This window comes from Eutrigla gurnardus (assembly GCF_963514095.1).
Source record: "Eutrigla gurnardus genome assembly, chromosome: 1".
Classification (NCBI taxonomy): domain Eukaryota; kingdom Metazoa; phylum Chordata; class Actinopteri; order Perciformes; family Triglidae; genus Eutrigla; species Eutrigla gurnardus.
The window spans coordinates 34,708,641-34,732,005 of record NC_139915.1 but is presented as its reverse complement, the minus strand read 5'-3'; the positions used below and the strand labels follow the sequence as shown (position 1 = coordinate 34,732,005).

Here is a 23,365-nt window from a genome sequence, read left to right as displayed (position 1 = left end):
TTAAGAAAATAAATATAAAAAGTACAAGAATAAGTTGACTTATATGGATCCTCGGTGGGGGGACGTTTCAAAGATGGAGCCTGCAGCAGCTCTGGGTCGATTCCTCTCCCTTCTCCCTTGCATGCTGACCCATTGCTTTGACATTGACACCCTCGTTGCTTGTTCTCGTTGCCTTTCGTTCGTACCAGTGTAAACTGATGGTGGTGGCAGAGTTTCTGGACCACAGTGTATTTTTTATTTTGCAGTCAGTCCAGTTTTAGTAGTGGTGAGTAGCCTTAAGCCTTAGGGAGTGAGGTAAGACAACCTGTATTTGGTTTCCTTTTATTTTGGATAGGAAAGCTAGTTTTACCACCCAGCTGTTTTGTTTGTTGTTTTAGGTATTGTCACCCTGAAGCCTCTCTTGTTTGGGTGAATAAATCCCCTTTATTTTGGACTGCATCCGTTCTGGTTTTGTGTGGTTTATTCTGGGAGTGGGAAAAGAGAGGGGTCACATGTGTTATGTCCTGGCAACCCCTAGGCCAGGCGTAACAAGTATACTTAATAGTATTATCAGAAATGGCGCAGGGAAGACAAACTACCCTAAATATTTTATTGAAGGACAAAGAAAATTATAATATGGAGGATGTAGCTAACAGTTTTAATCATTTTTTTTGTAAATGTTGGACCAGACCTGGCTAAACAAATCCCAGATCCAGGGACATCTGGAGAAATGTATGAGAATGTATTGGAGATAAATCCCTGCTCTATGTTTCTTAAGGCAGTAGATGAAAAAAGAACTTTTGGACATTGTTAAAACATGTAAAAACAAAATGTCCACTGATTTAAACGACATTGACATGTCGTTAGTTACAGTTTTTCTCAGTGGCTTGAGTGCTTTTCTCACATCACTATTAGCATTTGCACAGCAGTTAATGCATTTCTCAAAACAATTAGTGCAAACTGCAAAACCTAGTGGATAACCTGCAAAATCACGTCACTTGCTCAAAATGGATAGTCCATTCCTCAAAAGCAAGTATTCATGGCAATGAAACTGCCAGTGTCATCAAAATGAAAGTTTTGACACCATCGTTTATGAACAAGATAGTCAAATGGCTTTGTCATGTTTTCATTATGACAGTTTATTCTCTCAGTGTTTTCCAATGCAAAGGTCAGAACTCGGTGACGCTACCTGGAAATGCTCAAGACAGCACTAGACACTACTTGTACAGCCAGTTGAAAACTACAGTAAAGCCTCGGTTATGCTTCCGCGTAGTGATCACGCAACGGCCACGCAGTTGCTTGGAGACCGTGATGGTTCTGCGTGGGGTTTACGTGTCGAAATGCAATTCAATGCCACACCAGTAGAGTCGCTATGTTTTTGTAAAGACTGACCGACCGACCGAGACTCTTGTTTGTTCAAGTAGCTCCGATGTAAACCCAGCTTAGTTTAGCTGAGCTTAGTGTAGATCCACTTCTTTGGCATTAGCTGTGACGTTAGCCAAGTTAGCTTCTCTCTGACTCTTAACTTTTCTCTGGCTGGTCTAGACCTGATTTATCCTCCAAGGAGAGTCCAGGTTCAGTTCTTACCTTCCATCAGCAGCTTGTTCAGTTTTAAATGAAACAGGGTGACCCATAGACTGGTCACTCTTCATGGACACACAGCTGGGTCCAGGTCCAGGTCCAGGTCCACGGGAGTCTGGTCTCACTTGCTGCACCCTGAAACAATAATTACAATTTAAGATTCTCACTAGATAATCTTCATACATCACAATATAATCCACAACACCCAGTTATCACAAAACATGATTATCCCAATACGATATGATCATGATACATAGGTCATGATATGGAGGTAAGACCCTCTTCCTATCTAGAACGTCACGAGTGATGCAAATAAACACAAATGATCCTGCTGTCAAACTAAGTAATGTGAGGTGAAAGTTGCATTGTGGGAGATGTTTGGCAGTTCAGACCTTCACATTATTCATTCATGCGTGTAAATTACAAACTACTCAGGTGGAAGATTGCACCAGCTGTTGTGAATTAATGTGTGTTTTTGTGGTTCAACAGAGCAACAGAGAAAAGATCTGAATTTCCCGGTTAAACTTTCATTTCTATCATATCATCATATAATTTTCATAGTTTATGACTACATCCACAGGAACAACAAACCTTACAAACTAACAGAATACAGACGAGTGAGATCAGAGGAAGCTATCAATGCACTAAAAAAGGACTTAATGGCACAAAACTGGGACATAATATACCAAAAACAGACATTGATAGTGCTTATGAAACATTCATTACTATGTTTAAGTCACTATATGATAAAAAACTGTCCAATCAAAGAATATAACAGAAAAAAAAAAAAATGAATACTAAATGTCCATGAAATACAACGGGATTACAAAATGCCTGCAAAAAAATACACTCTACAGAGATTTCCTACGACAGAGAACTAAAGATTAAGAAAATAAATATAAAAAGTACAAGAATAAGTTAACTTATATGGATCCTCGGTGGGGGGACGTTTCAAAGATGGAGCCTGCAGCAGCTCTCAGTCGATTCCTCTCTGTAGTGGCAATCTAACTACAAAAAGGCCACTTGAGGAAATCTGAAGTCGTTTCCAACTCATGCTGGTGTGTTACAAAACTGAGGTCCTCCATGGGGAATGAGTTTGACACTTTATTAATCATTAAATCTTTAAAAAGGCATCTACAAAAGGTCGGGTGCCAATAGACTTAAAATGAACTCATACAAAAACACTACATTGTGATACAAAACCCATCCAGCCATCACACACAGACACGGTTGAAAAACTGTGTGGCTTCTCTGATCATGATTTCCCAGTCACTCCTGAAATGTGTCTCCCTCATCTAACCTCTGTGACCAATCAACCACCCATGCCCACAGGTGCGCAGGTAACCCACAGCAACCACAATGCCTCACCACCGACACACCCACATTCACTCACACACACACACACACAGATCCAAATTGGCTACAACACACCGGCCCCTAATTGTTACTGTATAATAACATAACAATTCAACACAATAGAACAACTGAAGCCAATTACAATAATACATTTTTTTTTCTTTTTTTATCGCAGTTGGTAATGTTCACATGTCCATAGAGTCAAACTTGATGCTAAGGTATGACGTGAGTCTCTACAAGAGTTTCATCAGCTTCCAGCAGAAGACAGATCTTCGTGATCGGTCGCTCCAATGTGCTGTACTTGGTCTGTACTTTGACAGACCGCACGAGTCCTCCTGTGCCCGGAAAGGTCTGCAGTATCCTCCCTAACAACCAGGATCCGCGAGGAGCAGTTGAGTCCGCCACAAGCACAATATCTCCTGCAACAAAGTTTCTCTTGTCCTTCATCCACTGTTGTCGCTCCTGTAACAGAGGTAGGTACTCCCGAATCCATCTGTGCCAGAAGAGATCCGCAAGAAATTGAACTTGCCTCCAACGTCGTCTGGAGTAAAGGTCGCTTTTCTCAAAAAGGCCAGGCGGTAGAGCAGGTTTGCCTTTCAACAAAAGGATGTGATTTGGAGTCAAGGGTTCCAAATCATTAGGATCATCTGAGATATTTGTGAGGGGACGATCATTCAGTATGGCTTCCACCTCGCACAGAAGAGTTTGCAATCCTTCATCGTCTGTGTGTTGCTGCTGAAGTACAGAGTTCAGTACCCTTCGGACCATTCGAATGATTCTTTCCCATACCCCTCCATGATGGGATGCAGCAGGAGTGTTGAAGCTCCATTTCACTCCAGACTGAAGTAATGCACCTTGAATTTTCTTGTGGTTAAGTGCAGACAGAGCTTCTCTCAGTTCACGTTCTGCCCCCACAAAGTTGGTTCCGTTATCTGACCTGAGATGTGAGACTTGGCCTCTTCTAGAAATGAATCTGCGCAGTGCATTGATGCAAGAACTGGTGTCCAAAGAATATGCCATTTCCAAATGCACAGCCCTACTGGCCATACAAGTGAATAAGACGCCGTAGCGTTTAATGAGGCTGCGGCCTGCCTTCACCTCAAAAGGGCCAAAATAATCAACACCCACATTTGTGAATGGTGGGAGGTCAGGTTGAAGTCTCTCTTTTGGCAAATCTGCCATCTTTTGTTCCCCCAGCTTTCCCCTGTAGCGTCTACACATGACACAAGAAGAAAGGAGCCTTCTGACAGCAGAATTTGCGTTAGTGATCCAATAACGTTGGCGAAGTCTGGAAAGCAGGTGATTTCTTCCACAATGTCCCAGCTGTTCATGAATGTGGCGTATGATGAGAATGGAGATGTGCTGATCTTTAGCAAGAATGACTGGATGTTTCATGTCATCTGGCATAGCTGCTTTGCTGAGCCGTCCTCCCACTCTCAAAAGCCCATTTTCCAGCACTGGGTCGAGTTTGTAAATATGACTGCTTTTCTTCACTCAAGATGTTCCACTTTTCAGTGCTGCTATTTCACCATTGAACCTTTCTAGTTGGCAATACTGAATGATGGCACTTTCAGCTGCTGAAGTGTCTTCGAGCGACAAGGTTTGACCACCCAGTGTGGCTCTGAATGCTCTCATGGTTCTTTCAACTTCATTCTTTTGCTGAATTGTGTCAAGCCCATTGCTCGACACCGAAGCTTCGATTTCTTTCCTCTTCTGACTCAACAGCTGCAGCACTTTTTTCAGTTGGAGAAACCAGGCTACTGAGGTCTTTAACCTTTTCCATGAAGAAGAGTAGGTCAGTAGCTGAGTTGTTGCTTTTGGTGCATCTTTGATGATCACAGTGTTCACTATGGCCTCTCCTTTAACCTCTGGGTCATCACTGCTGATGGAAGTGGACTCCACAATGTTAGTGGGCCATTCTCCTTTACTCTTGAAAAGAAAGTCTGGGCCATGGATCCATCTGCTGGTTGTAAGAAGATACTCAACCTTGACCCCACGAGAGGCCTCATCAGCTGGGTTCTGCTTGGTGTCCACGTACCTCCATTGTGAGATGACAGTAGCTTCTCTTATAGCAGAAATCCTGTTAGCCACGAAGGTGTGAAAGCGCTTTGTTTCATTCCCGATGTACTTTAACACAGTTGTACTATCTGTCCAGAAGATAGAACTTTCCAGGTTTAACTGCAGCTCCGCTTTCAACATCCTGTCGACCCTCACTGCAAGCACAGCAGCTGTTAGTTCCATCCTAGGAATTGTCACTTTCTTTACTGGAGCAACTCGTGCCTTTCCCAGGATGAAAGCCAGGTGAACCTGGTTCTGCTCATTCTGCAGACGAAGGTAGGAAACCGTTCCGTACCCATCCTCGCTGGCGTCGGAAAAATTGTGCAACTGGGCACTTATGAGTTGTCCGAAATCTTTGGGCTTGATGCATCGTGGCACGCTGAATATGCTGAGCCTTTTTAGATCTTCTAGCCACCTGATCCACTGCTGCTGGTAGCTTTGAGGGATGGGCTCATCCCAACTGTAGCTCAGCCTACAAAGGTTTTGCAACATCAACCTGGCGGGTAAGGTAAAGGGGGCCAAAAATCCAATGGGGTCATACACTGAACTTACAGTAGACAAAATACCTCGTCTTGTGCATGGTCTTTCTTGGACTGTCATCTTGAACCTAAAGGTGTCGGTTTCTGCGCACCACTGCAACCCCAGTGTTCTCTCAACAGGGAGACTGTCTCTGTCAAAGTCCAATTCTTTGACTTCTTTGGCCCGCTTTTCCACTTCAATGGATTCCAGCACCGATCTGTTATTGCTGATCCATTTTACCAGCTGAAAGCCTCCCAAACAACATGCAGCTGTCAGGTCTCTCACCAATGCTGTAGCTTCAGTTTCTGAAGATAAGGACTTCACGCAGTCATCCACATAAAAGTTGTGCTTGATGGTATCAATGACATATACTGGAAAGGCTGCCTTGTTGTCCTCAGCGACCTTTCTTAAAGCAAAGCTAGCACAGCTAGGTGATGATATTGCGCCAAACAGATGAACTGTCATTCTGTACTCAGTGAGACGTCGTGCCAGATCGCCATTCGGCCACCAAAGGAAGCGGAGGAAGTCTATGTCCTGTTTTGCAACGTTGACTTGGTGATACATTGCCTGTACATCCGCCATCACTGCAATAGGTTCTTGACGAAACCTTGTGAGAACTCCAAACAGAGAATTTGTCATGTCCGGCCCCTGCAGTAACTGACTGTTGAGAGAGGTGCCTTTAAAACTTGCACCGCAATCAAACACCACTCTCAGGGTTCCCTTTTTTGGATGGCGCACGCCATGATGTGGGATGTACCAAACCTTGCCTGCTTTCCCTTCCAGCTGGTGTTCTGGCACTCTCTCTGCGTAACCTTTACTTATGACATCACTGAGAAACTGAGTGTATTCTTCTTTGAATGTAACATCTTTCTCCATTTTCCTTTTCAGACAGCGGTCCCTCTGCTCAGCAACGTGGCGATTATTGGGCATGATAACATCATCGTTTCTGAAAGGTAATCTCAAGCAATAATGTCCATTGTTAAGTTCGGCCGAGGTGTTCATAATATCCATGAATTTGAGATCTTCTCTGGACATTTCTGGCTTTTCATCTGTTGATTTCTTCATTGAAATCGTGGTTATATTGCTTCACCAGCAGTTCTTCTATGTGAGCAATGGATATTCGGTTAGCAGTAATGGTATGACAGCCGCTGTTAATATCACTGCCTCCTCTCAATGGTCCATTGATAACCCAACCCAGTAGGGTTTTGATGGCATAAGGTCCTTCTCCATTGTGAAGTCAACTTGGAAAATCCCCGCTGGATATGAAGGGGTTAGGGCCAATCTCAATTCTCTTTTTTACCCCTTCCCCTTCCCCCTTCCCCTTGGTTTTGCGCGTGCCCGTGAGACGAAGGGCTATCTCAATTCTCATTTCGATCGAGGGGTAGGGTATCGGGCAAGGGGTAGATACCCCTTAAAACCAAGTAAGATCGGGAGCTTACTTTAAACCAAGGGGTACCCACAATACACTGCGCAACCGGCAACAATGGCGGCCAGATCTTCCCGAGAGTCCCATAAATGTAAGTATTTTCGGCTGAAATAATTGATTTAAAATTTACGACAGTCTTGTTTTGTGCTCTAAATAGTCCTGTACATATATACTTGCAACCATATTCTTTAATTGAAACTTTTTTGAAAATCGCGAGTTTTCTAAGCTAACGTTACATTGCTGAGTGCACAACAATCCTGCATTTCTCTGACTAGCAATGAACTCCATGCATGTCTAGTTTAATTAGCAGCAAATTCCGTTTGATATCAGTGTAGACAACTAAAGACATCGATACGTGCTTTACATATATTGTCCTATATCACACAGGGACGCCGGAGGAAACACGGCAGCTGATACGCTTTCGGCACGAAAACGAGCAGAAATTTCTGAAGTCGAAATACGCTGCAAAGCAAATGTGGGAGTGAGTCATGCGTTCAATGTTGTAGCCATTCATATTTGTATTGTTGTTATTGTAATAATGTGTAATTCATTCCTGTTCATGCACCTGTACATTGTTGTTGGTTATGCTACAGGACACTGATTACAGAAATGGGGTTGGAGGGAAGGGTCACTGGCCAACAGGCCTCAAAGAAGTGGGAGAACTTGAAACAAAAATACAAAGTATGTGATATTCCATTAAAGAAAAAAACCTTACATCGTCAATGCAGGGCAATGAATGCATAATGTATTTGTTAATTTTTACTTTTGTGTGTGCTGTGTGTCCTTCCAGGAGATAAGAACTCCTAAAACAGGGTCAGGAACAGACAGGGGGGAAGTGACCGCTGCGACCTGGCAGTATTATGAGGAGATGCATGAGGTGTTGGGTGACAGGCCCTCAGTCGACCCTCCTGTGGTGGTGGCCTCCTTTTATGAGGATCCCACACCAATCCTCATGGTATGTAATGCAGTATAATATATATATATATATATATATATAGCAACATTATAGCAACAGAATTTGTGGATTGTAATCAAGATATCTTGTTCCGTTAGGAGATTGTTGAGCCCTCAACTGCTGCCAGCACCTCTGCACCTCAGACCTCTACCTCCTCACCTCAGTCCTCTACCTCCTCACCTCAGTCTCGACCCTCTACCTCTGCAGCCATGTCTCACCCCTCTACCTCTGCCATGGATGGCCCCCCAACTCCCCCACCCAAGAGAAAGAGGAACAACCCTGTCCTTGATTACCTCACTGAGGAGTCACATAAAGAGCAGAGGCGCCATGAGGAGAGTGAGGCCAAAACCGAGAGGTTCTTGAACCTCTTTGAAAAAATGGTAGATAAGCTGTAGTTTTGTTTTTTGTTTTATGTTTGCTATTTGCACATTCTCAGTTTTATACATTTCAGTGCCTTGTTTTTTATACTTTTCAGTGCCTTTTTAATATTTGTGTAATTTAAGTTATTTTTGTAATGGTTCTTTGTTATAATATATTTTTTATATAATGCGTTTGCCCGTTGTGTTAATTTTATTGGGCAATAAAGAGATGTTGGTTAACAAAGACATTGTTTCTGAACATCAATGAAATTCAAAACTGTAATAACTGAAAAAGATACAAAACACCATGCAGTGTGTAAAAAATATTTATTGCAAACAGACAGTACTAAAAGTAGTATGCAGATTAGAACATCTGCATTCATATCCACCACCACCATCAAAAAGAACATAAGAAATACAACATATTTGTACGACGATGTATGATGACGTAACCGTAACGAGTGTTGTCTCAATTCATAGGGGTATGTTGTTACCCCTAGCCCTTAACACTCTGTTTCAAGGGCCAAGACGTAGGGCAAGGGGAAGGGGAAGGGGGAAGGGGAAGGGGTAAAAAAGAGAATTGAGATTGGGCCTTAATATGCAGCGCCGACTGACAGCTGGGGGAATCCCTCCTCAGAGCGTTACCTGGGAAATCCGCGTCATTGCGTCACCTTACCGGAAAGGACAGAAAGGGGAAGAGAGACTCTTTCAGGAAACGCCAGTTGCAAACAAATCAGACAGCGTTCTGTCCAGCAGCAGCAAAGCTGCGCTAGAAAACGTGGAAAAAGCAGCGCTGGTACAGCCATAAAAAGCCTGGAGAAACGGCCGGTAAGAGAAAGATTTTGTTAGCGTAAGGATTGTAAAGTTGCGCAACCGCTTGTAGCGCACGTTAAAACGTGCGTTTAAGCATGGACAATTGTTTGGTGTTTGATGCCACATGATTGTTTGACTGCAAATTGTTTGAAAACAAATGGGGTTTATTTTTTGATCTGTAGATTGATAGAAATGATCTGAATACTGCTAAAGTTATTTCTATTTGACTTTATTGATCTATTTATATTTACATTTCAAATGAGTGATTATATATATATATATAAAAAAAAAAAAACAGTTAAGATGAATTTGTGCATTTAAAAATGAATTGATATTTAAAGCAGTTAAAAATGGTTTCATATATTTAAAACAGAATTCATGAAAATATGCTTAGACATTAAAAACTATTAATAATATTTATATTTATATATTTATATTTATAAGTATTTAAATGCACAAATGAAAAACATGTTTGTATTTACTATTTCATTCTGCACTGCATTTACTGTAGTTATTTTGGTTTCTTTAAAGGTTTTTTACCTTGCAGTATACCTAGCAATACCTACCTGCTACAACTTACCTGTACCTGTGAAAATACAAAAAGAAAAGTAAAGAGGAGTTAAAGAAGGAAAACGGTGTGGTCATTGCATGAGTGGAACCCAGTTAAACCTCCTATGGTCTGTACCAATCCCTTTCAAGCAGGGAAGCTGCACAAACACTAGATAGCTTGACATCCATTGCTGTTTACCACCTCCCACGGTTCCATTACCTTAGGAACATTGGTTCCGATTAGCAGTTCCACATCAGCATCAATGACAGGAATTTCAACAGAGTTGAGATGAGACCAGGCACTTAACTCTTCCTGCCGTGGAATGTTATCACGGGTCACAGGCATCCTGCACTGTGTGTACACATCAGGTAATTTGAAGTAGGTGTTACTATTGAGTGCTGCTATCTCCAGTCCTGAGATGATGTGACTGTCCACAAATCCTTCTTGGTTCATTGTTTTCAAGAGAAATTTGGCGCTTCTTCCTCTGACCTTTAGCTCCCTCATGAGTCGCTCAGAGCAGAAAGTGGCAGTGCTGCCGGGATCTAAGAACGCATACGTGGTGAGTATCTTGCTGCCTTTGTTGGCCTTGATCTGTACAGGTACAATTGCCAAGACACAATCCTGTGGTCCGGCCCCTATATGGCCGCATGTCTTAGGAGGAACTACATGACTGTTCTCTGTTGTCTCCTGCTGTGTGTCCTCTTGTTTGATCTCTTTCTTTGAATGAATGTGGAGCATGGTAGGATGCTTCAGGTTACACACTTTGCAAGACAGACGCCTATGACAGTCTTTGCTCATGTGTCCAACAGTTAAACAACCGAAACAAGCACCTTTCTCTCTTAAGAAGTCGATTTTCTCTCGATGCAACTTCCTTTCCATTTTGGGACACAACTCCAATTTGTGACCCTCTTCACACAGCAGACAAGACACCTTTATTGATTTATCAGGTAAGTTTTTCTCCTTTTGCATTTGAGTCACAGGTTTAGAATAGACAGCTGCCACAGAAGTTGCAAAACTACTTCCTTTTCCCTTGATTCGAGCCTGTGAGACTTTGTTTCCAATTTTATGATCTTGTGATGAAATGGCTGTGTCCTGAATGTTTCCAAAAAGTGGATTAGAAACAATAGACACTTGTCTCTCAATGAATTTGACAATGTCACTGAAGCCTGCTTGACGGTGGTGCTTCTCCTGCAGCTCATAAGCAGTGTTTCTCCATTTGTCCCTCAATTTATAGGGTAGCTTCAGGATAATGGCACGCATGTTGGATGTCATGTTCATCTCTGACATGTAACTGACATCCTCCATTGCATTACAGCAAACACGGAGAAACAATGAAAAAGCTTGCAACGCCTTGATGTCCTCTGACTTTACTGGTGGCCATCCCAGAGCTTTCTCCATGTATGCACTGGCTATTTTTTGCTCATTTCCAAAGCGTTCTAGTAAAAGTTCTTTTGCTCTTTGGTATCCTCTGTCGGGTGGCATGTGTTGACAGCTCTTAACCAGTTCTCTTGGTTGTCCTTCTGTATATTGTTCTAGGAAATACAAGCAGTCTATACTGCTAGCAGCCTTTCCTTCTACTCCGTGCTGAAATGCTCTTAGGATTGCACTATACTCAAGTGGGTCTCCATCAAAGGTTGGTATATCTCTTGGAGGGAGTGACAATGAAGACTGTTGCTGTATCAGAAGGGCAGTAATGTCATTTTGCCGTTGCATGATAGTTAACAGATTGTCTTGATACACATCGTTTTGCATTAAGTCAGTACGTTGAATAGATTCCTGTGTAAAATGCATGGTGGGTTCCTGTATGTGATGCACATTAAATGTTTCCTGAAATCCTTGAGACATGCTTGGTTTTGGATTTGGAACATAAGGCCTTGGTCCACCATGTGCAAATGTTTCCTTGGGTCGTGCACCCATTGATATGGTAGCTTTGCTCCCTCCTAGCGGTGGATGTGGCTTTTTGGGCTGTGCCTCCATTGGCATTGCAGCCTTGCTGCCTCCTGATGGTGGAAGATTGAACTGATGCTTTAAACCTTGTGGAACAAATTCTGTAACAGAGGGTCTGAGAGATGATTTACGTTTTGATCTTTCCAGATACGAATTCATTCCATTTGAATAGGCTCTGGAGCTCTGAGCATCAGATTCTCTGTACTTCAACACTGTAACCTTTGCAGTGTGAGCAGCAATTTGACTTTGCAATTCCAAAAGCTCCTTTTTCTTTCTGATTTGCTCCTCCTGGGCTTCCAGTTCATGTTTTTCTTTGAGGCCTGCTGCCATTGCAAGGAGAGCAGCCCTTTCAGCCTCTGCCTTTAAACACGCAGAGGATGTTGAAGACCTGTGGCTGGAGCGGCCAGCTGATGAACATGTTTTACGACCAATGTTAGAAATGCTGTCGCCAGGAGCAATATCATCATTGACCACAGAAACAGCAGCATTATCAAGCAAGTTTGTATTTGCAGCATCATCATCATCATCATTAAGCCCATTTGCATTTCCAGCAGCAGCTTCATTGTATCTTTCAACGTCATCATCATCATCATCATCATGCTCCTTTTTATCAAGCAACCACCTTTCCATTTTTTGTATTATTTCTTTATTATTTTGCATTCGAGGTTCATACCATTCATCTTGTTTTGACATTTCATCCTCAGGTAACATTGATTTCAATGATTGTTGCAACTCATTGGTTTCCATACACAGCTTTAAGAACACTTCACGCATTGTTTGCACCTCAGACACATTTTCCTTTGAAGTCATTAATTGCTGAACTTCCTTTGTTAATTTATGTAGTTTCTTTATTCTGAGATTCCTTTCCTTTTGTTGTGATATTATTTTTGCTTCCAGTGCTTTAACTGTGAGTTTGACTGATCTTTTATCACGTTCAATTTCCTTTTCACCTTGATTGACAGCTGCTGCCACGTCATCCATTTTGACTGATTTAAAGGCCGGAGGCTTTATTTTGAATTGTAGCAGGATTTACCTGTATCCTTTTTGTGAGAAGGCCAATCTCTTCCACACGGCTTAACAATTCTCAATCAGTCCTACCGTGATTCTTCAGCGTTACTTTGGCCAGGCTTTCTTTGTCTGCATGCATCCACTTGATTGGAATCAGCTGGCATGGAATAGGGTGGAGTGCAGCAAGGAGCTAAGTTTTTCAACAAAATGTAGTGGCAATCTAACTACAAAAAGGCCACTTGAGGAAATCTGAAGTCGTTTCCAACTCATGCTGGTGTGTTACAAAACTGAGGTCCTCCATGGGGAATGAGTTTGACACTTTATTAATCATTAAATCTTTAAAAAGGCATCTACAAAAGGTCGGGTGCCAATAGACTTAAAATGAACTCATACAAAAACACTACATTGTGATACAAAACCCATCCAGCCATCACACACAGACACGGTTGAAAAACTGTGTGGCTTCTCTGATCATGATTTCCCAGTCACTCCTGAAATGTGTCTCCCTCATCTAACCTCTGTGACCAATCAACCACCCATGCCCACAGGTGCGCAGGTAACCCACAGCAACCACAGTGCCTCACCACCGACACACCCACATTCACTCACACACACACACACACACACACACACACACACACACACAGATCCAAATTGGCTACAACACTCTCCCTTCTCCCTTGCATGCTGACCCATTGCTTTGACATTGACACCCTCGTTGCTTGTTCTCGTTGCCTTTCGTTCGTACCAGTGTAAACTGATGGAGGTGGCAGAGTTTCTGGACCACAGTGTATTTTTTATTTTGCAGTCAGTCCAGTTTTAGTAGTGGTGAGTAGCCTTAAGCCTTAGGCAGTGAGGTAAGACAACCTGTATTTGGTTTCCTTTTATTTTGGATAGGAAAGCTAGTTTTACCACCCAGCTGTTTTGTTTGTTGTTTTAGGTATTGTCACCCTGAAGCCTCTCTTGTTTGGGTGAATAAATCCCCTTTATTTTGGACTGCATCCGTTCTGGTTTTGTGTGGTTTATTCTGGGAGTGGGAAAAGAGAGGGGTCACATGTGTTATGTCCTGGCAACCCCTAGGCCAGGCGTAACAAGTATACTTAATAGTATTATCAGAAATGGCGCGGGGAAGACAAACTACACTAAATATTTTATTGAAGGACAAAGAAAATGATAATATGGAGGATGTAGCTAACAGCTTTAATCATTTTTTTGTAAATGTTGGACCAGACCTGCCTAAACAAATCCCAGATCCAGGGACATCTGGAGAAATGTATGAGAATTTATTGGAGATAAATCCCTGCTCTATGTTTCTTAAGGCAGTAGATGAAAAAAGAACTTTTGGACATTGTTAAAACATGTAAAAACAAAACGTCCACTGATTTAAACGACATTGACATGTCGTTGGTTACAGTTTTTCTCAGTGGCTTGAGTGCTTTTCTCACATCACTATTAGCATTTGCACAGCAGTTAATGCATTTCTCAAAACAATTAGTGCAAACTGCAAAACCTAGTGGATAACCTGCAAAATCACGTCACTTGCTCAAAATGGATAGTCCATTCCTCAAAAGCAAGTATTCATGGCAATGAAACTGCCAGTGTCATCAAAATGAAAGTTTTGACACCATCGTTTATGAACAAGATAGTCAAATGGCTTTGTCATGTTTTCATTATGACATGTTATTCTCTCAGTGTTTTCCAATGCAAAGGTCAGAACTCGGTGACGCTACCTGGAAATGCTCAAGACAGCACTAGACACTACTTGTACAGCCAGTTGAAAACTACAGTAAAGCCTCGGTTATGCTTCCGCGTAGTGATCACGCAACGGCCACGCAGTTGCTTGGAGACTGTGATGGTGAGGTATACGTGTCGAAATGCAATTCAATGCCACACCAGTAGAGTCGCTATGTTTTTGTAAAGACTGACCGACCGACCGAGACTCTTGTTTGTTCAAGTAGCTCCGATGTAAACCCAGCTTAGTTAAGCTGAGCTTAGTGTAGATCCACTTCTTTGGCATTAGCTGTGACGTTAGCCAAGTTAGCTTCTCTCTGACTCTTAACTTTTCTCTGGCTGGTCTAGACCTGATTTATCCTCCAAGGAGAGTCCAGGTTCAGTTCTTACCTTCCATCAGCAGCTTGTTCAGCCATAGACCGTTCACTGGGTGAATGGAGGAGTTTTCTGTGTGAAAGATAGAGAGAGGAAAGAGCAAAAGGAGGAGAGTATTAATCAAAGTGAGGGAGAGGAAAGGAAAAAAGAAAGAAAATAATAATAATAAATATATAAGGAGAGGGTTATCTCTGGTCAGGCTCTATGGACAAAGAGGCATTGGCGTGGCTATGGGGCAGTCAGAACCGGTCAGGACAGCTGGATCCGGGAAGAACTTTCTGGATTTATTTATTATTTAAATGTAGGTTTTAACTGGATTATACAAGTTTAAATCTGTCTCCCGTCTCCTCCTCCTTGCTGTCTTGTCCTCACCTCCTTTGGGCCGCCACCAGACCCAGCAGGAGGTGGCTGGCCTGTTGAGGCTCAGATCCCCTTTAGAACAGACCCTCCTCTACGTGAGGTTGTCATGAAGTCTGGGATTAACGATTCTGGGATGTCGTGCATGGAGCGGGTTTGTAGGTCCACTTTCTTTCATCAGTTTATTTTCTTTAGTAACAATATGCATTTGTATTAACAGGTCTGGTTTTTGCAGTGTTACAATGCTGTTTTGGGGAAATTCCAGGCTATTGCATGTCTTTAACTTCCTCGTGATGTTAGAAGATCCAGTTTGTTGTTTATGCTGTCAAGCAGACTGACCTTAATTTCTGTGGTTTGTCGGTCGTCTGTGTCTGTTGCCGAGTCTTTCTTTTTCCTTTTGGCTGGGGTGTTTTCTGGGTCAATGCCGTTTTGCAGGTAGACCGGTCACTCTTCATGGACACACAGCTGGGTCCAGGTCCAGGTCCAGGTCCAGGTCCAGGTGAGTCTGGTCTCTGCTCCTGCATCCTGATACAATACATTTAGATTTCAGATTCTCACTAGTTAAGCTTCATGAATCCGATAGAGAGAGCGAGAGAACAGAACATTGTCTACCAGCATGAGACCAAGGAGTTAACTGGGCTAGTTGGCAGGCTAATGTTGCTAGCTATAGAGCTAGCTGAGTATGTGCTAGTTATCTAGACAATCAGTGTTTAGACCGGGACCGACTGTATTTGCCATGAAGCCCTGTCTGACATCTGCAGGTAGTTCCTCCTTCCTGGTTTGATTCAGGAAGTCCCTGAATGCACCTTTCCCCGTTTAGAGAGCTTCCATGACTGTCCCAGATGACCCAAAGCATGCTGTCCCACATTAGCATCAGATTTGAGAAAGTGGGACGACTAGAGACCAACAAACCAAAACACATTCCAACAACTCGATGCATATTTTGTTGCTTGAATGAATCACAAACATGATTTGATCAATATTTATGACTGATTTATATCCTCAACATTCATTTAGTCAGAATCCTATACGTCACTGACAGCTTCTGATTGACATTAGCCCTGCCCCTTTTCTGTGACCCCGCCCCCTTGAAGCTGCGTCATTTCAGTGTAAACCTAGTAACCGTCCTGATGACTAGATTTAGTTGGAACAGGAAATAAAGGGACTGGAGATCAGGCGTGTCCCACATGAGCCCAGTTTTCTAGATGTGAGTCAAAAGCACAAACGGCCGGTGAACTCGATAACTTCACAGCTATGCAGCCGACGGAGTAAACAAGCAAACAAGAACCAGGACAAGAAGAGCTCGTCTTCCTTCCTAAATCACATTTCACATTTAACAACTCATATTTGTACTTTCTACTCATCACATTTTCAAAACAGGCTTGTTACTTTAGTTTTAATACATTTGAGGGGAATCAACGATTATTTATTTTCTTATTAATTTGACGAGAGTTTCAGTTGGTCTTGTCAACAAACAGCCAGTAGAATTGTCCTTCATAGTGATACTTTTTACTTCCTGATGTCAGAGCCAGTACTTTTACACTTTGACTTAAGTAAAGAAGTAGAACCAGTAGCCTACTTCTACTTTCACCAGAGTATTTTTGAACACAAGTATGCGTACTTCTACTCGAGTACAGGACGTGTGTACTTCATGGTATCTCCACACATCCAGCCAGCGTTACACAAGAACAGGTCTCCGGTAAACCAGCACCAACGTGATCCGCATCACGGAGCCACAAGCAGCCCACATATCAGTCATCACAAGTTCCCATCGGCTGTCGTCAGCTTACCTCAGGCCGCCGTCGACAGGTGATCACAGACAGCAAGGGCTTCAGTCTTCACATGAATATATGAGGCTGGTTCCAGATGAGCCGCGCCTCGTTGGGGAAGTAGATGTGATCAACAGGAGGCGGAGAGAAACGCTGCAGTCTAACCACACAAACAGCTACTTCCTGTTCCATGGGACGGGGACCTGTAGCCTACTTGTGCTACAGGTGAGAAGTTTCGTTTTCGTTTTCTCCCATCCACGTACTGTTTTAATTTGCCCAGCAGAGGTCGCTGTTCTCCCTCCTGTATATCTTGTCATGGTTTTGAGGAGATTTGTTGTTGCGTTTAAATGTTTTCCTGCCCATTTAAATAGCTCTGTCACATCCTGTGATATTAAAATGATGTGTTTATGTGTTTGATGTATTTTGGGGTAACACACTGCCGCCTTGTATGGTGAGGGAACAGAGGTACAGAGAAAGAAGGAACGGCAAAGAATGTGTGTTCATGTCTTCTGCAGAAAATCAATGTGGGAAAACAAGTTGAGTGGATGATTGTGAAACAGGAGCCAGTACTATTTCAGACCATGGTCCCATTTCTATGTCAGTCCAGTTGAACAGGAAGAGGAAGTCCACTCTCTGGAGACTGAACTCAAACATTCTCAATAACCAAGTTATTAAAGATACCTTGAAAAGTGAAATTAAAATGGATTTGGAAAATAATGATGATGAAGAAGTGACTCCAGCTATTCTCTGGGATGCACTAAAAGCGGTGATCAGGGGTCAAATAATAGCCATCTCCTCATATGAGAAGACAATTAGAGAAGAAAAAGTTAGAACATGAGAAGAGGACTTGAAGAGACGACAGAACCAACATGCAAAGTCTCCCCAAGATGACAACAAACATAAGATTATACAATGAAAAACAAAAATAGATGAAATAAATACTCAGGAAATCCAAAGAAAACTCCTTTTCACAAAGCAACAATACTATGAAGTCGGTGGGAAATCACTGAAACTTCTATCATAGAAGTTAAGAAAACAACAAGCGGATAGAACTAAACATAAAAGAAGAAATTCTGCAACAAAAGAAATAGAAACTTGTCCAGAGAAAGTTAAACAACGCTTTGAAAACTACTATCAAACATTCTATTCCCAACCAGACGAGCAACGCCAACCAGAAGAGCAATGCTGACATCGCTAAAAGAGCTCGGTACCGACGCAAAGAGGGAAAAATACAAGCAACATGGTCGTCCAACTGCAAAGTCTACATAAAGCTAAATGGTGCACCTGAGCAGGCACAAGTGCTAATGGTCAGGAGCTTAAAGGATTTGGAAACATTTGCATAGTTTGTGGTTTGCTGATCTACATGTTTTTGTGTTTTTACTATGGGTTTTATTTTTATTTTTTAGAGTTGACATCTATTCTGCAAATCCTTACTAACTTTAAATGTCTATCAAACTTCCCAAAAAAGGACTCAAAGTTGCCCACTTAAACATCTGTAGTCTGAAAAACAAGGTAACTGAGTTGAGTAAAATAATGTTGAAAATGATCTACATATAGTAGCGATTTCTGAAACTCATTTGGACGATTCAATTGACAATACTGAGGTATTTATACAAGATTACAATATAATTAGACTTGATAGAAACAGATACGGGGGAGGAGGAGCCTTTTATGTACAAGACCACATTCCAATAAAACAAAGAGGAGATCTGGACTTGACAGATGTAGATCAATCTGGATCCAGGTTCACTTGCCACATCTAAAGCCATGACTAATCTGCTGCTGCTGTAGACCACCTTCCTCGGATGCAGCATATCTTGAAAAAGTCTGTGCAATGCTTCAGAATGTTTCTGACACAGACAGAGAAATGTATTTCTTAGGAGACTTAAATATAGACTGGCTCTCAAAAAACTGCCCTATGAAAAGAAAGCGTAATGACACTGCCACCGTATGTAACCTAGCTCAAATGATAAATCTACCAACCAGAATAAATATCAACAATGCAGGTGTATTGTCTTCAACTTGCATAGATCATCTTTTTACTAATTCAGGAGATAAATGCTCAAAGGTCGTTTCAGTGCCAATTGGATTTAGTGATCATAACATGATTGCTATGCAAGAAAAGTGAAAGTCCCCAAAGCTGGACCTAAAATGATATAGAAGAGACATTTCTGTGATAATGCCTTTATTGAAGACGTACAGAACATACAGTGGGACCGTGTATTTGAGTCAAAGCATACTGAAGCAGCTCTGCATGAATTTATGAAGTCATTTCCCTCTGTCTGTGATAAGCCCTACTCGTCACATACTGACGATTGGTCATATCCCCTTTGCGTCACTGTCGGACGCAGAGGGGACCCTCTGCGTCCGACAGTGACGCAAAGGGGATATGACCATGGAGTTGGATTATAAACAAACAAATAAATAAATAGGAAGACATATTTTCCTTCAGGCAATCATTTATCGTGCATGGTGCATCACTTTGGCCAACACAGTCTCATCCCTACTCGTCACATACTGCAAGGGGATTAGCCAACGTGCGGGTTGCTTGACTGTATTTGTTTTATTAGTATTTAGCTCCTGAGTAAGTGGAGTTGGATAACAAACAAACAAATTAATGACACATTTTCATTTTCATTCATATTCTATGACCCGCATGTAAATCCCTCACCGTCGGATACAGACGAAGAAAGAGACGTTCGTTTCCATGGTAACTGTTAACTGAATCACATGTTTTGTCACAACAGGTCACAACATATCGGCTGTTTCTCTGTAAAACGATATGCTTTAAGCTTAATATCATCCATTGGTTACAGTGTTTAAATGTTGGACTTATTTGAAGTTGTTATTTCTCCATGATTAAGAAGCAGAGGGCCAATATTAAATATCCTTAAATGGACTATATTCATTTCCTATCATTTTATTTTGCTCGAGAGCAGGTGGAGTAAGCTGAGGATATTGAGCAGAATGCATCATTTCTATTATGATTTATTTTGCCACGTGACCATTGACGTGACACGTCAGTGCGCACATACAACGATCCCGACGATCATTGCGTTTTTCGACTCTGCTACGTACAACTTTACTGTCTATGAAGTAACTTCAGCATGCATGCAAACAATACGTTGGAAATGTCCTGTATTTGATCTTAAACCACCGTTGTTGTCGTTCTGACTGCACTGTATCAATTTCATGGGTTAGAGATATGTAATACCTTGTTGAAATGTGCAACAGGCTGCACAATATAGGTTAGCCTCTTAGCTAGCTACGTGTGCTTTAAGCTAGCAAACATAATGATAATGTGAGATTAGTGCTAAATTAAGCATAGTGCTGTCTTGAAAATGTAAACTAGGCCAATATTCAGGATAAAGTAGCATGCCAAATAAGTAACTGTAACTTTGACATTTGTTTACTCTTGTTTGCTGGGTGTAGATGTTAAAGTAAGCTATTATCTAAAACTTAAGGGGACTTATTGCCAGGATATTAAGGTGGCTGTTAGTTTGAAAATTCAACATGCTATTTACCCATCCTTAAGCTGTAGACCTACTCAGTTTGACAAAACAGTTGGGCAACAAACAGACTTGCCCACCTGAATGTGCATGAATGTCTTTTTTGAGCAGACGTGTGTTTGCATCAATGTTTGATATTTTGTGTGTGTTTGTCTGTTGTACATTTCAGAATGACAAAGCAAAAGTTCAGACCCTGCCCTCACTGCAAAGTGCCAAATCAGGCCAACAGTAGATCATGCAGCGGGTGTTTCAGAAGCCTTTGCAGAAACCCGAAGCTGCAAAAATCCAAAGATCTGCACACAAGTGAGTGGGGGCAGGGAGTCATAAACCAGCGGAATGCAGCGCGGGTGGTGGCCTCCGCCAATATTGCTGTAAGTAAAACTGCTCATACTTCATGAATTGAGCGGTAATGTGTGCATGTTAAGGTAAACTACGCACAGTATTTACCTTAACATGCACATCCATCTGTCCGTCTTAAGGGGATCATTTCCATCAGTCCAGAAAATAGAATCTCTCTCCCTCAAGAAAGTCAGTCCCCCCCAACATGATTTCTGTCACTTTTCATTGATAATGTGTGATGGGGCAAGGACCCCGTCTGTGGATGCATAGATCAGAAGAAAAACAATAGTTCATCTGTTCAATACAAACTTGAAATAAATATCTGGAATATACATGCTTTTTTGAAGTTAACAGAAGTTGAGGTTAAGATACAGGATTTTTAACATTTTGATGATTTAAGTTGGCCTTATAGGCTGTGGACTTTTTTTTCTGTGGCAGAGGTCCTAAATGAATGCAGCATGTATTCTAAATGGCTTTGTGGGTCATTTTAACAATATCCTGGTACACAACACCAGTTTCTAAAATATACATACTCTACCAAAAAGATTTCCTAATGTTTTCACTTGAACCATCAACTATGTCAGTGTTTTTCTTAGTTACTCCAGATTTCCACAGAGTAAATGGCCAACAACACAGGCCAACTAGTAAACCACTGCATAGCCCACACATAAACTGGTAACACTCAGCCTGCTAAAGAGTTAAGATCAGATCAGTTCCAGACTGTCCTCAGTCCACACTGGGGTAGGAGTCTTGCGATGAGAAACTAGCCTCACAGTGTTTAGAAACCCAGACCTCTATTCACTACACCACCATCACCTAGCGCATTACACTATGTGAATGTTGGTTGTACAAAGTAATGTGTGTAAGATGAAAAAAGACAATGATTTGTAAAGGAAGTTGATTATGTCAGTTGTGTACGCAGTAATATAATAACCCACTCCAGTGTGGAGTGGAACCCATATTTAGTACTGTCACAACATCTGATCAGTTATTTTCAACTGAAATTGAGCACCGGCAGTTGCAATTAAAAAATCCTCATGAATGAATAGTTCTGTGTATCAATTTCACAGTATGTCTCTAATCACATGGAAAACACTATTTAATTATCACGAAAGTGATCAAAACTATTTTCTGCCAGATTGGGTCTCTAGATAGTAGATTTATGTAGCAATGTAGTTTAATTGTGTACTGCTAATGTGCTTGTTTAATTTCAGGTTCAAAAACGTTATGCCTTGGGCTCTACGCCAATCCTGTTCACCAGCCACAGGAACAGCAAGGGCAAGTGGGTGGCAGATGTGGTGACCAATCTGCCAAATGATAAGCGACTAAGCGACTTCCTGATTAACATGAAGACAGCTTATGAGTTTATACTCAAAATAAAAGGTAAGATTAGTTTCATGCAGAGTTCATTATTGTTTTCTGAAGATTCTTCTGACCATGTGTACAGAATTTAAATTTTTGCTTACTTTGTTCTCCACAACAGATCAGCCCCAGTCCCAGTCCCAGTCCCAGTCCCAGTCCCAGCCCCAGCTCCAACAAGACCAGCTCCACCCCGAAGACCATCACCTCCTCGAAGGCCAGCCCCACCTGGAAGACCAGCCACACCCTGAAGTCCACCACCTCCCTGAACTCCAGCCAGACCCTGAAGACCATCACCTCCTCGAAGGCCAGCCCCACCTGGAAGACAACCACCTCCCCGAGACCAGCCCCACCTGGAAGACGACCACCTCCCCGAAGACCAGCCCCACCTGGAAGACGACCACCTCCCCGAAGACCATCACCTCCTCGAAGGCCAGCCCCACCCTGAAGACCACCACCTCCCTGAACTCCAGCCAGACCCTGAAGACCATCACCTCCTCGAAGGCCAGCCCCACCTGGAAGACAACCACCTCCCCGAGACCAGCCCCACCTGGAAGACGACCACCTCCCCGAAGACCACCACCTCCCCGAAGACCACCACCTCCCCGAAGACCATCCCCACCCGAAGACCACCACCTCCCTGAACTCCAGCCAGACCCCGAAGACCATCACCTCCTCGAAGGCCAGCCCCACCTGGAAGACCAGCCCCATCTGGAAGACCAGCCACACCCTGAAGACCACCACCTCCCCGAAGACCTGCCCCATCCGGAAGACCAGCCCCACCCTGAAGACCACCACCTCCCCGAAGGCCAGCCCCACCCCGAAGACCACCACCTCCCTGAACTCCAGCCAGACCCTGAAGACCAGCCCCACCCTGAAGACCACCACCTCCCTGAACTCCAGCCAGACCCTGAAGACCAGCCCCACCCTGAAGACCACCACCTCCCCGAAGGCCAGCCCCACCCTGAAGACCACCACCTCCCTGAACTCCAGCCAGACCCTGAAGACCAGCCCCACCCTGAAGACCACCACCTCCCCAAAGGCCAGCCCCACCCTGAAGACCACCACCTCCCCGAATGCCAGCCCCACCCTGAAGACCACCACCTCCCTGAACTCCAGCCAGACCCTGAAGACCAGCCCCACCCTGAAGACCACCACCTCCCCAAAGGCCAGCCCCACCCTGAAGACCACCACCTCCCCGAATGCCAGCCCCACCCTGAAGACCACCATCTCCCTGAACTCCAGCCAGACCCTGAAGACCAGCCCCACCCTGAAGACCACCACCTCCCTGAACTCCAGCCCCACCCTGAAGACCACCACCTCCCCGAAGGCCAGCCCCACCCCGAAGACCACCACCTCCCTGAACTCCAGCCAG

The 23,365-nt window shown here is 43.0% G+C and overlaps 4 protein-coding genes across 5 annotated transcripts in view; 1 reads left to right on the top strand and 3 right to left on the bottom strand.

The window, feature by feature from the left end:
- LOC311015324 (uncharacterized protein) overlaps nucleotides 1-23,365 on the bottom strand; it is a gene marked incomplete at its 3' end in the record, with an annotated part of 558,532 nt that overhangs the window by 391,141 nt on the left and 144,026 nt on the right. Inside the window, exons 11-13 of the mRNA XM_084012477.1 lie at nucleotides 15,354-15,539; nucleotides 14,673-14,729; nucleotides 1,567-1,695 (exon numbers count right to left, since the gene is read on the bottom strand). Of these exons, the coding sequence (XP_083868603.1) occupies nucleotides 1,567-1,695; nucleotides 14,673-14,729; nucleotides 15,354-15,539 (372 nt within the window). The remainder of the gene's footprint in view (nucleotides 1-1,566; nucleotides 1,696-14,672; nucleotides 14,730-15,353; nucleotides 15,540-23,365) is intronic.
- LOC311010666 (NLR family CARD domain-containing protein 3-like) overlaps nucleotides 1-23,365 on the bottom strand; it is a gene marked incomplete at its 5' end in the record, with an annotated part of 160,137 nt that overhangs the window by 20,399 nt on the left and 116,373 nt on the right. The window lies entirely within an intron of this gene.
- Nucleotides 1-23,365, bottom strand: part of LOC311028678 (neoverrucotoxin subunit alpha-like) — a 116,064-nt gene that overhangs the window by 20,399 nt on the left and 72,300 nt on the right. The gene's annotated exons all lie outside the window — the stretch shown is intronic.
- Nucleotides 6,821-8,389, top strand: LOC311028891 (uncharacterized protein). Its single transcript, XM_084033692.1, has 5 exons — nucleotides 6,821-7,010; nucleotides 7,307-7,400; nucleotides 7,513-7,600; nucleotides 7,710-7,874; nucleotides 7,973-8,389. Exons 1-5 carry the CDS (start codon nucleotides 6,977-6,979, stop codon nucleotides 8,267-8,269), a joined length of 678 nt encoding a protein of 225 aa, XP_083889818.1. The 5' UTR covers nucleotides 6,821-6,976; the 3' UTR covers nucleotides 8,270-8,389.